The 16550-nt window shown below is 43.4% G+C and overlaps 1 protein-coding gene across 1 annotated transcript in view; it reads right to left on the reverse strand.

Annotated features, from left to right (window-relative positions):
• Positions 1-10909: 10909 nt before the first annotated feature.
• The window catches only part of CCDC3 (coiled-coil domain containing 3), a 76091-nt gene continuing 70450 nt past the window's right edge, over positions 10910-16550 (reverse strand). Inside the window, exon 3 of the mRNA XM_020797757.3 lies at positions 10910-16449. Within this exon, the coding sequence (XP_020653416.1) occupies positions 16174-16449 (276 nt within the window). The 3' untranslated portion in view covers positions 10910-16173. The remainder of the gene's footprint in view (positions 16450-16550) is intronic.

Below are 16550 nucleotides of genomic sequence, written 5' to 3' on the forward strand. Positions count from 1 at the left end.
AGGGGACTCTCAAGAGCCTCCTCCAGCACCACAATTCAAAGGCATCAATTTTTCGGCAGTCAGCTTTCTTTATGGTCCAGCTCTCACTTCCATACATCACTGCAGGAAAAACCATAGCTTTGACTATTCAGACTTTTATAGGCAAGGTGATGTCTCTGCTTTTCAAGATGCTGTCAAGGTTTGTCATCGCTTTCCTCCCAAGAAGCAGGCATCTTTTAATTTCATGGCTGCTGTCTCCATCTGCAGTGATCATGGAGCCCAAGAAAATAAAATCTGTCACTGCCTCCATATCTTCCCCTTCTATTTCGCAGGAAGTGATGGGACCAGTGGCCATGATCTTAGTTTTTTTGATGTTGAGTTTCAGGCCGTTTTTTGCACTCCAAGTCATTTGGAGAGTATGAAAAAGTGTGAAAGATATGGGAAAGGCACAACTGAAAGAGCAATGAACTCTTTTGCCTGTACGTGGACAAACGCTAAGTAGAGCTGTAACCATAGACAACATATCTCCCAAAGATGCAGTAATAGACAGCTGATGGAGGGTAACCTTCTAATGCAGTGGTCAGGCAACAGGGGTAAATTACTCCAAATGGGGTAAAAATGAAAATCCTGGGGGTAATGAGGATGTGACCCTAACCCCCTTTCCTCCTCCTCCTTCTCCTCCTCCTCTTCTGCCCAGAGGGCAGGGGTCCCCGACTGCCCGATTGCCCCCTTCCCACCCCTTTCCCCAGCCTGGCTGCAACCGAGCTATGGCGGATGGTGGCTGGCAATGGGCCCAGGTTGGCGGCATATGGCAGCCGAAGCAGCGGTGGTAGGGCAAGGTTGGGGGGAGTGGTCAGAGCGCCCCAGCCAGGAGGAGCCTCTCCTTCCAGTGCCTGGAGAGGTGGATAGTGGCAGAGGGGGGCAGTTGTGGCTGTGACAACGGCCCAGGCCAGGCTCAGCCTCCTGGCTCTGGGATGTTACCACTGCCCCACGCCCCATCCCCGTTCCTGGAGGAGCCTGTTGGATGGCGGCGGTGCTTGCCCGGCCATGTGGCCTCCTGTGGTGGCACCTCTATGCTGGCCGGCCAGGCCTGGCAGAGCTTCTCGCCCTCCGTGTGGCAGCTGTTTTGGTGCTTTGACGGCAAGACCCGGGGGAGCCCTGATGCCAAGGCCTGATGTGGCCGCCCCAGTGAGCAGCAGCCGGAGCCGGTGCTGGAGCGGGAGGTGGCATTGGGTGCCCCTGGCGGGTGAACCACCTGCTGCTCTTCGACGGCTGCCCAGGAACCGCCCGCCAGCGGAGAAAGGGAGCCGCCCCTGTGGGGCCAAAGACTGAGCCCTGCCAGGTGGAAGAGGAGGAGGCAGTGGTGGCCCAGGCACAGGCCATGAGGTGGGGGCGGCGCTCAACTGGCCGCATGTAACCACGATCCTTCCTTTCAAATCAAGGGGTTACTGTATGTTGGTGTATATAAATATTTTAGGGGGTAAAAGATTAAAAAGTTCCCTGACCCCTGTTGTAATGTGTTACACTGGGCTGGAGAATAGCTGAAGAAGTCACCGGTGATAAGTGAAAATGAGGCACAGTTCTCCCCTTCCTCTCTTCAAAGAAATGTGCTACTTGAGACTCTGCTGAGAACAGAAGGAAAATCTACGGCCTGAAGCTTCAAGACTGGAAAGCATACTTCAAGGAGGTAGAGCATTGCTTTTGCTCCTGGTAGGATATCTTGGGAAGGATTTGAGGCATATTTCCCTGGGAAGCTCATGAGGCACAGGAATCTGCTGGAGTGTTATTATTGTGAATCCTTTTGTTATGCCCTGGCTGTATATATGTATGTAAATACACCTTAAATGTCACAGAAATTCTGTAAGTGCTTAGCAATTTGCTTGATACAAAGCTAGTTGTTCTGGGCAAGTGCTGAGCCCCTGAAAATTCATGCTGCTTGGACATACAGTGCATTCACACAATAATAAGGCTGCATTTTAACCAATTGTGTATTATGCTTGCTTTTCTTTAACGAGGCCCAATGTTTTGTTTGAAAAAAAAAACCCTCAAATCAGCACTGGTTCTTTACATGAATTTCAGAAGCAGATTGTATGGAAAAATGCTACTGAAAATAGAGCCTAAGTCTCAGTGGATGCATGGCTTGACATGGGCAAAAAACAAAACAAAACCCTACCCTTACCGAACCAGCAAACTGAATGAAAAGTTAGACTAGAAATCTTCTCTTGCCAAACAGGAGAAGAATGTTTGATTTAGGTAACATGATGGTTCCCTTCCAACTGCATGCTGTTGTACAAACTCATCTGCAAGGCTGCAAAGTAGATTTTAGTCCAGGATCAAACTACGACAGAGAGACTGCCAGGTTCTGCCAATTTGGATGCCAAGCAATGTTTTGGATTTTAATGATGACAGTGACTGGCCATAATATTTCACAGCACTTCAGCCAAAGGAGCGATATGAAAGTAAGTGCAGCTTGTCTTCAAATTTTAGTCTATACAAAATTTCTCATGGATGACTAAAACTTTTGGAACCATGGTGCTTAATCACGCCTAGAATTCAAGAAACTTAATTTTTAAAATCAGAACTTCCATGATAGCTGGGAGTTTCTGGGAGTTGTAGTTAAGAACAAGTAACTTCTCCATACTTTGATCAAACCTTGGAAAAGCAAGTGACCCATCTTTTCTGTGCAGAATCATCCCTCTCATTATATTTTCTATATGTCATTGTTTTCAACTTGATGAACTTTTCCTTTCTTATGTCAAGTCTAAAATTTACATGACCTTGTAAGGGCAGATATTTCTTCTGTAATCCCAAAGTTTCTTTGGTTCCTTCTCCGCTGCTGCCTGAAATTAGATTTCTGAACTTGTACTTGGGCTCAACCACATTAAAGCAATAAAAAAATGTTAAACAAATGCTAGCCTTGTGCAGATAAGGGAAGGAGGGAGAAAGAGCACAGTGATATTCTAATGGAGAGAGCATGTCTTCATTTAAACATTTCTAATAGGCAAACTCTCAGATTTTGCTCTTGTGCCTTGGGAATTAGAACGGTCTGTGATATCTTGAAAGCAAATCCCCTTTGCTCTGCAGGATTAGATGGCTTCATTATTGTATAGATAGTTCAAAAAAGAAAACAGGGCAATCTGCTATCATCTTTTTCCTGTGACATTGCTAAAGACTCCACTTAATTTCTTAGGCCTGCAAGCCAGATTTTACAGGATTGAGTGACATTCCCCACTTCCATGCCAGGTCATCAGATGACCATTTGTGGATAGATAGAAATAGGGATTGGTTGATTTAAGAGTAAGTAAGTAGAGAGCCCAACCAGGAATAATAAAAAGGCAGAGACTGCAACAAAGATACAAATAACTAGAGGCACACTGGCTCTGGAAGTCTTTGCAGCACCACCGTGAAAAAGCTGCTCCTTGTGTCTTAATTGTTCTTAAAGAGATACCATAACAGAAAATGACCTGGGACATGTTGGTGACGTCACTTGAATTCAGCATGAAAAGTGAGTGAAGACTGGGATTCTGAACTGAACTACTGATGTGGAAGAAACCAGAACATCTGAGAGTTAGCTTACTGAAATAACTCTCTATTTCATTCCTCCACCGCCAACACAAGTTAGGGATTATCTGTACAAGAGCGGGCTTAGCGCTTGCTTACAGAGTTTCCTCGTTAGAATGAAATTTTGCAATTAGTCTTGGATTTTAAAGATCATTTTAACACACTTTACTACATGGGGTGGCAATTCCTCCTACAAAGCTTTACAAGGTGGCAAGAAAATAATATGAAACAAAGTTGGTGGCTGCATGATTCCTTGGTAAAAATGTAGCTTGCCTGGGATCATGCCAATTATTGACAAAAGGCAAAATATTTGGCTCTCTCCCATCACTGATTAACTACATCTGTTTTTCAGATACCATTTCCTGATGGGAACTCATACCCATAGAACAGCTGTGTGTGCCTAACAAGCCACAAAGACTGTGGGTTGGCTTCCAACAAGCAGCTCCTGCACTGCGTGGAGGAGTGGAGGGAGTGATGGCAAAGAAAGAACATCTTGATCTTACATAAGATGCCCCGCTGAAAAGATTTAGCATGAAAAGTTCCAGCAACACCAAAAGTTTCCATGGGAGTTCATGAAACTTTAGCACAAGAGTGAAAGAACGGAGCAGATGATGTAATGAAAACCTGCCTGGCTTCAACAGGAGATTTTGATTGAAGCTCATAAAACACACACAAACAACAAATCAGTGTTTGGATTATCATATATCTTGGAGAATAATTCCTCCCCCCAGGTAATCTTGGGGGGGGGAGGAAACATTATTTAACCTCTAGGGAAAACACCTGGAGAAAGGAAGCAGCCCTTTCAGTTCACCCCGTCTGTACTAAGCAAGATGAATAATATAAGGCTCAAGGACAAGATGGATGTGGAAGACGGCCACTTGAATGGCTCACTTGCCTCATTGTGTTTAGCACAGTTGCCACAACGTTTTATATTAAGCAGGCACCGTCAAATACAAAATACTTTCCTCTTTCTCAGAACATCCATGATAACAACTTTGGTCTATTTATTACAGTGAATTATTTGGGCAAAAGGGGGTAGTTGTTTTTTATGGGCATCGGGGATTTGACAAAAGACCTTTGATGTTCCTAGCCTTTGGAACATGCCCCTCCACTTGGCTGGGGTGGGTAGGTGGGTGAGGCAGAGGGAGTTAGTTTGGCCATTTCAGTTAGACATCCAGAGAGAATTGCAATAGCTGACGTAGGCTCACCGTGTTCTGTCTCTCTTCGGGGACTAGATGAAGCTGTACTCCTTGTACCTCTGCTTGTACATTTGTTACCTACTCGAACTGATGGTTGGCAGTACTAGAAACAGGAAACTCGTAGCTCCACACAGCTGTCCTTCTGGGGTGGGGGGGGGTGTCTCTAATACTGCAGGATGAAGAATCCCTCTAAGCTAAGGACGGGACATGTTGGTGATGTCACTTGAATTCAGCATGGCCTGCATGTGACACACACACACACACATTTTTTGTAGTCACTAGACCATTGCATCAGACCTCTACTGCTGGTTTTATAAAGAGTCTTTTCTTTAACACAGAAAAAGATAATTATCCATCTGGACGATTCCAGGAACAGTGCCCCTCCTCTGTAGTGAGGTATAGGGTCTTGCTTTATTGTTTTGCCCTCCCCCCATGCTGGCCAAACTGAAAGTGAACTCCAGTCTCTTCCAGTAAGATAGGAATGGGGGAGGGAGCATTTCCAGTGGGGCTTTGGCCCCCAAGAGGGCAATTTGTGCCCCATTGAAGTTGCTTGCCCCTTGTTATAGGTAGCACAGCGCTCCAGCCAGGGTCTCAGAAGGACACTAGTTTAGCATGAGGCTTTTCTACCTCAGAAATAGTTTTCGTGATTATCTCTAGTTCACAGCCTGTCCTCTGATTCCAGTTTCCTGTTACCGACTCCCGGTTCTTTCACATCTTTACACATCCTGTTTCTGTATTGGTACAGAACAAAGGAGCCTTGTGGTGCAGTGGATAAACTGCTGTACTGCAGTGAAGACTCTGCATGACTTGAGTTTGATCCTGAGTTCAGGTAGCTGGCTTGAGGTTGCTCAACCTTCCATCCTCCTGAGGTTGGTAAATTGACTACCCAGCTTGCTGAGGAGATGGGGTTTGTGTCACCTGCATAATTAAATTATAAACTGCCCAGACAGAGCTTTAAGCATTATGGGGCAGAATATAAGCAGCATGCTTTGCTTTGCTTTGACTTGTTTACACAGCGCAGCAAAAGGTATTATTCCCAGTACTCCCACTGCTCTCAACCAACAGGAGACACCGCTGCCTTTTAATAATAGTCTCTTAGTGATAAAAGAAGTTTGATTGTCCTAGAGCAGTGATGGCGAACCTATGGCACGCGTGCCACAGCTGGCACGCAGAGCCCTTTCTGCGGGCATATAAGCCATAAGTTGCTGGATCGCTACTCCCCCCCACAGCCAAACCTGCAGAGGTGGCTGCAGCAGCTGTGCTGGTGCTTTGACAAGCAGTGGGCCAGGATCCAGTGCAGCTGGCCCTGGCGGCAGATCCGGAGTGGGGTCTCGAGGCATCGCCGTGCCCGGGATTCCCCCTTCTGTCGCCACTTCCAGTTCCGCCGCCACCGCCTCTGCGGCCCACCACCTGCTGGGTTTTGTTTTTTCTTTCATTTTGGGCACTTAGGCCCAAAAGGTTTCGGCGTCACTGTCCTACAGCAAAGTCTCTCAGCTCTGCACCTTGTCAATTCGCTTGCTTTATCTTAGGTTTGATCATTGGGGAGGTAAACACAGGTTTCATTTGCAAAATGGATCATTCAGGCACAAAGCTCTGAGGGAATCATGTCACTAGAAGGAAAGTGCACTGTCAGCTTCTTATGAGCTCAGCATCTGGTGCCATCTGACCTGCATTAGCATAAAGTCTACCCACTCTTCAGAGCCTTCCTTTGCTGCAGCACTCAGCTTTTGTTCATCAACACATTATCGATTCATACATTGCTTCATCCAGTTCTAATGCATCTACTTCTGGTGAATTAATTAATCAATTTTCATTCATCAGGGTTCCCAGAGCAGTCCTCAGAGACGTCTGCTCTCGCTGGATTCCTGAACTAAACCTGACATTGTATCTTGGCTACCTGATATTCTGCCCTGCTAATTAAAAATCCACTCTTTTCTTTGCCTTTGAGGATTTGTTTGAAATCAATACATGGGCCTGCAATCATGGAAAGAGCACACTCCTCTGCCTGGAGCGGGAGAGCCATTTCTGCAGTTGAGAGAAGACTGATTGATGAGTGTGATGAGATGTGTCAAGAAAGAAGCTGCTGTTTCAGATATGTGATGTGTGGTAATTTCCATCCTCTCTGCCGGATGATTTAATGTGGTTAAAATATCCCCAAGAAACCAAAGTAATGTCAAGCCCTTAAAGAATGCTGATTGCTTCTTGCCATGAGAACACCCTTACAGGATAATGTAATACGTGGCTTATAATCACAACTGCTTCTTTAGTGTGCCCACTGCAACCATCCTGAAGCGAGTTAATGACTCCCACTGGCACCACCTCTTAATTACTTTTGTGATAGTAAAGGCTGCTGATAGATCATGTTTCCTCCAGGCAACAATCCAAGTTTGCTGGATGCCAGATCACATTATTGATTTGGACAACTTGAAAGCTTATCGCGGGAGCAATAAATAAAAGTATGAGTGTATGGGCAGTGCTGGCACAAGCTACCCCACTGCCTGAGGTGGGAAGAAAAGGGCCACTGTGTATGGCCCCTGCAACACTCACTGCGGGGGCACCTTCTCCCCCACACACTTATTTTGAATGCTTCCTGGCTGGTTATTTGAAGAATGAATTGGCCCCAGGCGTTCTTATTCCGGACTTCTTTGGCTTTTCTTTCACCTTTCTCTTCCTAGCTCTGTTCCCCACCACGGTCAGGTATGAGGAATTTCTTTCCCTCTCCCAACGCTTTCCAAACTATGCATAAAGTTGCTTTCTTTTTAAAGCCAGTTAACAATTCAAGTCAGTTAATAATTCAATTCAACAATTAGGGGAAGAGGAATTCAATTAGCAGTGAGGTCAATAAATCTTACTCCTAGGCTGGGATGTATCAAGAGCCTGAAAAACAACATGGCCTATAAAAGAACATTTAACCCCCACAGTATTTGGTCTTGGTCTCTCTCTTGGACATAGGCACATACACACACATATATGCCCTTGAACTCCCGAAATTTCAAAATGCTGCTAGAACACACAAAAAGCTGCTCTTTATCCAAGAAAGGGAAGACGTAAAGCAACCTTTACCATCTGCCCTTAACCAGAGCTTGGGCTGTTCCAGCATTCACAGCTGAGAACTGTTATTTAAAGCTTAACCCATTTATAGGGGTGCCAGTTAATGTGACTACACAAAACATATGTCTGTGCCCACACAGAGTTCAGCAGGTCACCCTTCAATTCTAAATCTCTAAAGAGATTTTTCACTCTTTGTATATGTGTAAATAGGTACACCCTTGCATTTTCTATCTGTCTGCATACCCATTTATACACATACTTGGAATAAGAAACAAAAAAGGTTCAGCGGGAAATGGGTTACAAAGAAGTATGACTGGCGTTGTTACAGCAGTGGTAATGTAAGAAGTGAAAACATTGTTCTAGTAGTGTTATTTTTCCAGAGTGCCACCTGAAAGGTACTGTAAACAGCTGACCAAATCTTCCTGCTCTTAATGAAACCTCTACTCTTGAGGAGCCTTATTATTTCCAGAAGCTCTCTAACTACAGAGGAGACTGGTGCCTGCCACCTATTGACTCAACTTGATGCTGCAGGCAATAAATTAGTTTGAATTAATTAATTGATCTACTTTCAAAAATAAAATAACCCCAAGATGCATGCCCGCATGTTCCCTTGGTATCTGTGCAAAGCATCATATGCCTCCATTTTAAAGTCTTGAACTGTGAAACACACGTGTACGATTACAGATTCATTATATTAATCTCTGAAACATTCCCAGAATTACTTGTCTGCCTCTAGAAACTTTCTTTTCCTAAGCATATTAGCCATCCTCCAGTGATCCATTTCAAATAAAAACATCAAATTAAATAACAGGTCATTGGCTACCTTAATTTAATGGCAGCCCAAAGCCTGTTGCTTGAAGTGGGTTTCCTTATACTGCTTAACTCCAGGGTTAGCCCAGCATTAGCAGCATATTTAGTGCTCCCCAGTTTGATCTCTTTCTCTTTCCCCTCCTCAAGCATTAAGGCATATGGAAATCATTGACTTGATTCAATCCGATTGGTTCTGGAATCCAAAGAAAATGGCAAGCCCTTGTCTGGCGCCTAAAAACACCTTTCCTTGAGACGTAGGCTTCCTTTTCCTCTACCTGTGTGGCATAGTTCAGATATAACGAAGCTTGCAAGTTTTGTGAAGAAATCATCCCACTCATTTATGTTCCAAAAATATCCACGCTCTGCAAATCAAGTGGACCAAGGAAACCAGCATAAACTGTACATGCACACGAGGTATGTGGCTGCTCTGAAGGTCCATGCCTTTGGTGAGGATTCAAGCCTACTATGAGTGGCATAGCAGAAATGGTGGAGGGGAGGATGATATGACCAGCAGATGAAAGAGGAAACCCCTGGCTTTGGTTACATGTCAGGCTGAGTGACACAAGGTTTGTTTTGGCTGCTTGTTTTTAAAAGCCTAGAATGAAACAGAATTGAAACGAGTATAGATTTTTTTCCCCTTGTAGGAACAAAACAAATCTGCACAAAGTGGTAGTAAGCAGAGAGATTATTTTAAGTTTGAATTGGAGATGAATTACAAGAGGCCAAATCTATCAACACTCAGGTTTCTCTAGCTGACTGGATGACTAGTCTAGCTGTCGATGGCAGAAGAGGACACTTCCATAGCTAACCCATGATCTTCCGAAGTAATTCCACAACTGGCTTCTGCTTCTGGAAACAGAATGAAAAAAATCGTAACTGACAAATCTGCAACACTTTGTCTTTCCTCCCTTGATCACCTGCTTATTTTGCATGGCTGAGGTGCATGTGACTGAATAGTGCCCTGAGGAGGAGGAGGAGGAGGAGAGGAACGTTAGTCAAGCAGGGGAAGAAGAGAAGCCAGGGTAGAATCGGGGAGTGAGGGTTGCAAGAGTAGGAGGCAGAAAGAGCACAAACACTGCCCACATTGCAGCAGTGAACAGTGACGGCACTCTTGCCTCCAGAACTGCCCCCTCCTATTGCCAGAGAACAAGTGGGAGCAAGGAGCCAGGTGTTCCTCATGCCCGTCTTTCACTGTAAGAAGCAGCTCTCCAGAGTGGCAGTGGACCTTCAAGGACAAGTATTACTAACATGCAGTTAAAATCACTCAGGGGGCAGGAAATGTGTGCTGGAAATGTCTCCCCCCCCCCAAAAAAAATAGATAAGGTATTTTCTACATACATTCAGAGGCTGAGGTTTCTGATCGAAGGATGAGAGGTACAGTTGCCAGATTTTTCACCTGCTTATGTTGTGCTTAGTCGTTAAGTCATGTCCGACTCTTCGTGACCCCGTGGACCAGAGCATGCCAGGCCCTCCTGTCTTCCACTGCCTCCCAGAGTTGGGTCAAATTCATGTTGGTAGCTTCACAGTATTGATCAGTTTCAGCCTCTTCAGCATTGGTGGTTGGTGCATAAACTTGGATTACTGTGATGTTGAAAGGTCTGCCTTGGATTCGTATTGAAGCTTATGTAGTTGTACCTTTAACAACACTTATATCTGTAGATATTATCAAACAATGGCCAGAATCTTATGGGAATTTTATTCCACAGTAACCAGACATGTGACCAGAACCTTGTTAATTAGCTGTAATTTGCCACCAAGACTTGCCCATTTCATTTACTCCAAAATAAAATTCCCATAAAATTCCAGCTAGTGGTATTCAGCAGGGTTTGCCCTACCATGAGGCCAGGTGATGCAGGTAGCAGGTTTGTTGTGTCATGAAATGACAGAAAATATATAATTTGTTGTGTGTGGCTGTATTTGCCATGTGCAATTTAGCACTGGGAAATAGTTCCTCGGAGTATAATCTACTGCCTCCAAACCACTCTGCTTCGTATGTGGAACAAAATTTAGACCAGATTTGGATGCCCAGCATAGGTTGTGCACATAAATTATTATTTGAGCTAGTTAGCTGACAAACTTCAAGTGTCCTAGACAGACCCAAACACAGAAAATGTAAGCTGCACGTACACCTGACTGATTAACCATATCTTAAACAACTTGTGACAAACCTCTTCTATTGATATCCAAGTAACCTGACTATGAATGACTCAACTTTTTCTTGGCCAGGGCAATGATATAGAATTAACAACAGCAGGAGCAGCTATCACAACAACAGTAAGTACTTTTTTTTTCATAGAATCATAAAGACATAACTGAAACCATTCATGTTTATTTCTTTAAATCATAACGACAGGGAAGAATTTAATTTTATAGTAGATCTGAAATGTTAATACCAAATATAGCAGAGAATTTCTGTAGTGTTTTCTAAAAGCGATGTGTAACCTGTTGGGGGACCATCAAGTCTCAATTTCTTCTAAGAATTACAATTTCAGCTCAAGTAGTGCTAAGTCAGCAGTAAGTTATCTTAACACTCACAATGAAGACAACAACAACAACAGTGGTTATATTCTGAAACTGGGCATTTATGAAAATTCATAAGTCAATGTGAAAATCTTCTGATATTAAAATTCATAGCAGGCTATAACAAATCATTGCATGAGAACTATCCTTCGTTCTTCCTACCACATTTGATCAATCTGGGACAACTTTTGGCCTCTGCAGATTTTTGTCTAATTCATATAGTCACCAAACTATCTACTGTGTTTGCAAAAAGATCCCACAAACATGGGCAAATTGCATGCATGCAGGATCCACTTTGTAGTCTACCAGAGCCCAAAGCATGGCAACGTTACATTATCTGAGACAGAATCCCCAGAATCAAATTAAAAATAGCAGTTCTGAGGGCACAACTATATATCTACTGTAGCTTATGAACTGAGATAATTTGTATATACAGGGCCAGGCAAGATATTATGCTATCAGTAACAAATGCTAAAATGTGACCCTTTGCACACAGGGAAATCCATAGTGATATTTTGGACTTTATTTTAACACTGGTGAAAGTATGGTGTTCTCCATCACATCTGGGACAGCAAAGTAGCCTAGAGGGAACAAGTCAAGTTGTATAACATTGACAGCTCTATCTTCTTAATATTTCCCTGCTGCTCAGCCCTCTGCCTGCCAACATTCAACATCTGTGGTAGGTCCCTCACTATGCCTAATAGTAGGGCACTGTGAATATTGATTCCCCAGTTTCAATGGTGAATCCACTCCAGGATTTAGTCTCAGCTTTCAGGAGCTAACCAAAGTGTTGAACTTAATCCCCAAAAAAGCTTTTGCACCTTGAATAGCTCCTGTGAAAGTTCAGGACAGAACCAGGAGTGGATTTACCCTGTGTAATCAGGGCACTAAGCTCCACTGGTCGGACCACCCCTGTGCCTAATATAAATAGGTGTAATTCTATGCCAAACTTTTATATAGACCAGAGATTGTAGTAGCCCAATTTAGAGGGGCGGAGCTATTAAACAAATCAGCCAGTGATCTGCTAGATAATCCTGATCTACCTTCTTCCTACTTCTGTTTTATGAAAGTAAGCCATCAGGACTGAATGTGCATAGATAGCACCATAATTAATTGGGCATATATGCCAATTTCCCAGTATTCTTGCCCTTTCAAAAAGGTAAGGGTCTGCTATTGATATAACTGAGGAAGGGGGGAAATGTAGGGAATACTATGGGTTTAGGTCAGGCTCATTCACATATTTTTCCCATTGATCAAACAGCACAACAGGAAATGCCAATTAGCTCAGAGTCCCAGAGCTCCAACCCATAGTCTTTCCTCCCCACCAGAGACCTTTTACTTTTTTGAAGTTGAATCTTTTTGCTTTGGCTAAAAGCATGTGATCTCTTTGAACCAATGCAGAAAGACTGAGTGAGCAGCCGTATGCAGACACACACAAAACAGTGCTTTGACAAAGCACCTTCCTCCTCACTTCTTGCCTCTTGAGGGAAGAAAAGGAGCTTGAGTGTGTGTGCACACACCAATGTACACATATATACAAGTAGTACCAGCACTCACCCCGGTCCACAAAGCCCCTCCTCTCCCAAGATATTTCTTCTTCTTTTTAAACATATTTTCTTGCGTGGCCAGTCTTGCTTGTTTATTTTTTTTCCTAACAGCTTAATGAGCTCTACAAGCCAGTAAGTTAAGATACAGAAATAAGTCATTAAGGAAGGAAATATTTTAACCATGGAGCTATAAGAACTTCAAATGGAACTACAATTAGAAGAATTTTTTCTCCTTCCTGTGTAGCCACTTATGCCGAAGAGAATTTAATGTCCCGGTTCAACTTAACAAGATAGTAAGAGTTATTTGACATTCCCCTCATTGTGCAGGAGGGGAAACGTCACAATGAGTGTACTATTTGAAGCACCTCTTTGAAGACTACATATCCCAACATACAATGTTCCTTTTTGATCTGACTTGCCTTGTGCAACCTAAAACAGCATTAGAGTATAACAGGTCATCACATGGGGTCATCCAATGTCTTTATTAATTTCAATTCTTTGGAAAAGGACAGCTGATAACCATCCTTTTTATATTAGCCTTGGCAAACTGTTAGCATTCCTATTGGCCGAGCCAAGCCTGCAAGCCTTCCTCCCAAATGTGGCAAGTAGGTAGTTAAGTGTTAGACTGTATTTAAACAAATATGCAGTAAATATTTGTTTCAAGGGGAAAACATTCAGAGTATTTCCCTTTGTTTCTTTCCTACCTTTTCATGGAAGATGATCTCATGTAAATCAGTTTAAAAGGGAACTTACTTGATGCTTTGATGCAATAGACCAAAAGCTCACGTTACTGTCAACCATCAAAGACACTGCCGTAACCTAAATCCATGCATTTAGGAACATAATTTCTAATCAATGTCAACGGTCTAATAGAGGATGAATTGCCTCACCAAGAAAACACACAGAAACATTCACATATCCATAAGCAAAATCAAGGCTCGCATCATATTTTGTGAACTTAGATTACAGCAAATAGGCAATAAAATACTTTCTCTAGGATTTAAAAACATATACAGATGCAAACTACCATAACTTTAATGTCCCAACGATATTGGTGTCAACTATTTTGAAGTAACTTTTTCATGTCCGCTACAGCTTGGGCATCACCCCCATCTCACTTGCTTGAGATTAAAACTGGAGTCATCACAGTTTTCTTCAGCAGGTGAGAAAAGGAAGAGACCATTGTACAAATGAGACAGAAGTTACCGATCCTGCCTCTGCTGTCATGGCTTCAGGACAATGAAAGGCACAGCCACCTGAAATACCTTCACTCTGTCAGGCGTCAGACATTAGCATGACATTGCTCCTTTCATCCAAGCAGAGCTTCTCCAGCTCAATGCACTTCTGGATGGAAAGGCACACAGCACAGACTGATTTTAAATCAAGATTGTGTGGCTTTTTGGCTGGAAAAACAGCAAGATCTGTGTATTCTTGTCTACTGAGCACATCTACAGCCTTTGAACCTTCTACACCCCTGTGCAGAAACAGTACTTGTTTGAGCCAAAGGATCTGGTACATCTGGAAGGGAATCACATCCAGATGTCATGTAGCATTTTGAAATTTATTTTACTTAGGTCTGTACTAAGCAGCCTGAATTTTAATTAATCTGCTGATGTCCTCAGAAAATGCTTGCTGAATGGCTCTCCCAGTTCACAGTCTTCTTGCTGCCAATTTTTCTTGCTAGCCAGACGGTAACTAAATGTTCAAGAGGACCTTATGTGTCACAAGCCAAGGCTGCCCAGAAAACCTCCATCATACCCTAAAAGAAAGAAGACACTCTGCAGCCTTCCCCAAGCTGGTGCTCTCCAGACATACTACTTCCAACACGAGATGGTCACTTTAAACAGAGCGCTTCTATATAAAGCAGCTGACATTCCTGTGAAGAGATAAGCCACCTGGCCAGCTACCACCAGGCAGTAGCAGGAGTGGTGAACTCTGCCGACACCCCCAACCATGAGCAAGTACTCATCTAAGAAGAGAAGCAGGGAGGAGGAGGAGGCATTGGTGGCAAGATGATGAACAGAGTGGGGTTGGTGATGACCATCTGCCTAGAGAGAAGCTGGCGAAATTTGCTGCTCCCAGATTCCTGCCACCTAAGGCAGCTGTACTGCCCTGTAACAACAGGACTGGCCATGCTGGATAGGGGATATTGGGACCTGTAGTCCAAAACAGCACCTTTTCCAAACTCTGAAAAGAAGGTTGCCCCTGCTCGTGGTGGAGATGAGAATACTCGTTTGCATTTTTATTTTACACATATATGTACGTATTTCAGCTTTGTAATACCAGTTACTTAGCACAGAAACAAAACTTTTATAGAAACAAGTAGGAGCTCACCCTGTCCTTAGATTGGCTAAAATAAACCCACTGTCTGTATTTCAAGGAAAAGGAAATGAAATTGTCAGAAGTGAAAGGAATTAGTATGCAGAAACTTTTCTATGGTTAGCAGTGCCTTAATTAATATTAATTTTTAATTATAAGAATAGTAAAACAAACTGAAGAGACAAGGTTAGATTTTTCTATGTAGATTTAGACATCCAACTCAAGTAAAGTTGGATTGCATTCTGGAAATGTTGAAGAAATATGTAGTTTGCATTTTAATATCACATAGGAATCCCTTTTTTAAAATAGCAAAACATTTCAGGGCCTAATTTAAAACCTGTCAGTTGGCATCCATCTTTGGAAATCAGATATTAACATAGGCCTGTTCCAGATCTTGTTAAAAATGGCTGTGTATTAAAACCTGTATCAACAAATTCAGGATATATCCTTCTTTAAATTTAGACTTTACTCTCCATGAGAAGTTCAGTCAGCTTATGCTCTTTGGTGGTCTTCTGTCCAGGCTCTGGTCAGCTCCAGCTATTTCCTAGAGCTCTTAAATGAATCGTAGCTGGACATTAGGGCAAGTGGGGACCTGCCCTCCCCTGCTTTGTGGCTATTAAGGGTGATAGAGGCAACCCTTTTCTCCTCAGTAGAGAGTCAATTTTGATAGCGTGGAACCCTAAGGAACCAACCTCAGAGGCTATTCTTCAGCTGGGTGATAACTGAAGTTAAAGACTTGTTAAGCAATGCCATTTCAAAGAAGAAGGGAAGAAATCCAAAATCAGTCAGCCTCAGCTACTGTTGCCTTTGACTTCCCATCCACTGGCCCGCTCTGAAAGTCCTGATCGGCACCAGCTGCTGTGACCATTAATTGGGCTCAGGCTTGGCCAGCCTTGGTATCTGCTTGTGAAGCCCAATGCTAATTTTATCTCAAATGTGGCCTTTGAAGACAAAGAAAAGACTCTGTGAATACAGTTTATTCCTGTCCGCATGATCCCTTGGCAAACAAGAAGTTGGACCTTTTCAAATCACTTCCGTGCATCACTTTAATGCATCCCTATGCGTCCACGGAAACAGTCGAGGGCCTTGAAGTCATAATGACCTTTTTGGATTGCATGAAGAAATAAGGAAAACAAGTGAACATCACAAAGTCACCAGCAACTTTGCCTGGAGCACCAAACTTGGCATTATACTTTAAGGTATGTGGCGTGAGAGTTTGCTTGCTTGAAGGAGTTGATGTATGGGCTTGGGTTTCCTACTGCGGACAGCTTCTCGCTAAGCTTTCGGTTGATCAGCTCTATGTGTCGGGTGTTCTTCCGGGCTTGTCTAAGTGACCTCTTGACTTTCTTTACTCGGTCCCTCAGCTGCTTGTTGCGCTTCTCCAGGGTCGCCACCTTTTGCTGTAGCTTCTTGACATGGTCTTCCTCATCAAACAAGGCTTTCTGGACTGAAGAGCACAGGAGCTGAAAAGACATACACAGAAGAAGACTAAACACAGATAAATTCAAGAAGCTGACAGAAGAGACCGATTCCACGTGCAGAAGTCAAACAAGGATGGCAGGTA

This window comes from Pogona vitticeps, chromosome 5 (genome assembly GCF_051106095.1).
Source record: "Pogona vitticeps strain Pit_001003342236 chromosome 5, PviZW2.1, whole genome shotgun sequence".
Taxonomy (NCBI): domain Eukaryota; kingdom Metazoa; phylum Chordata; class Lepidosauria; order Squamata; family Agamidae; genus Pogona; species Pogona vitticeps.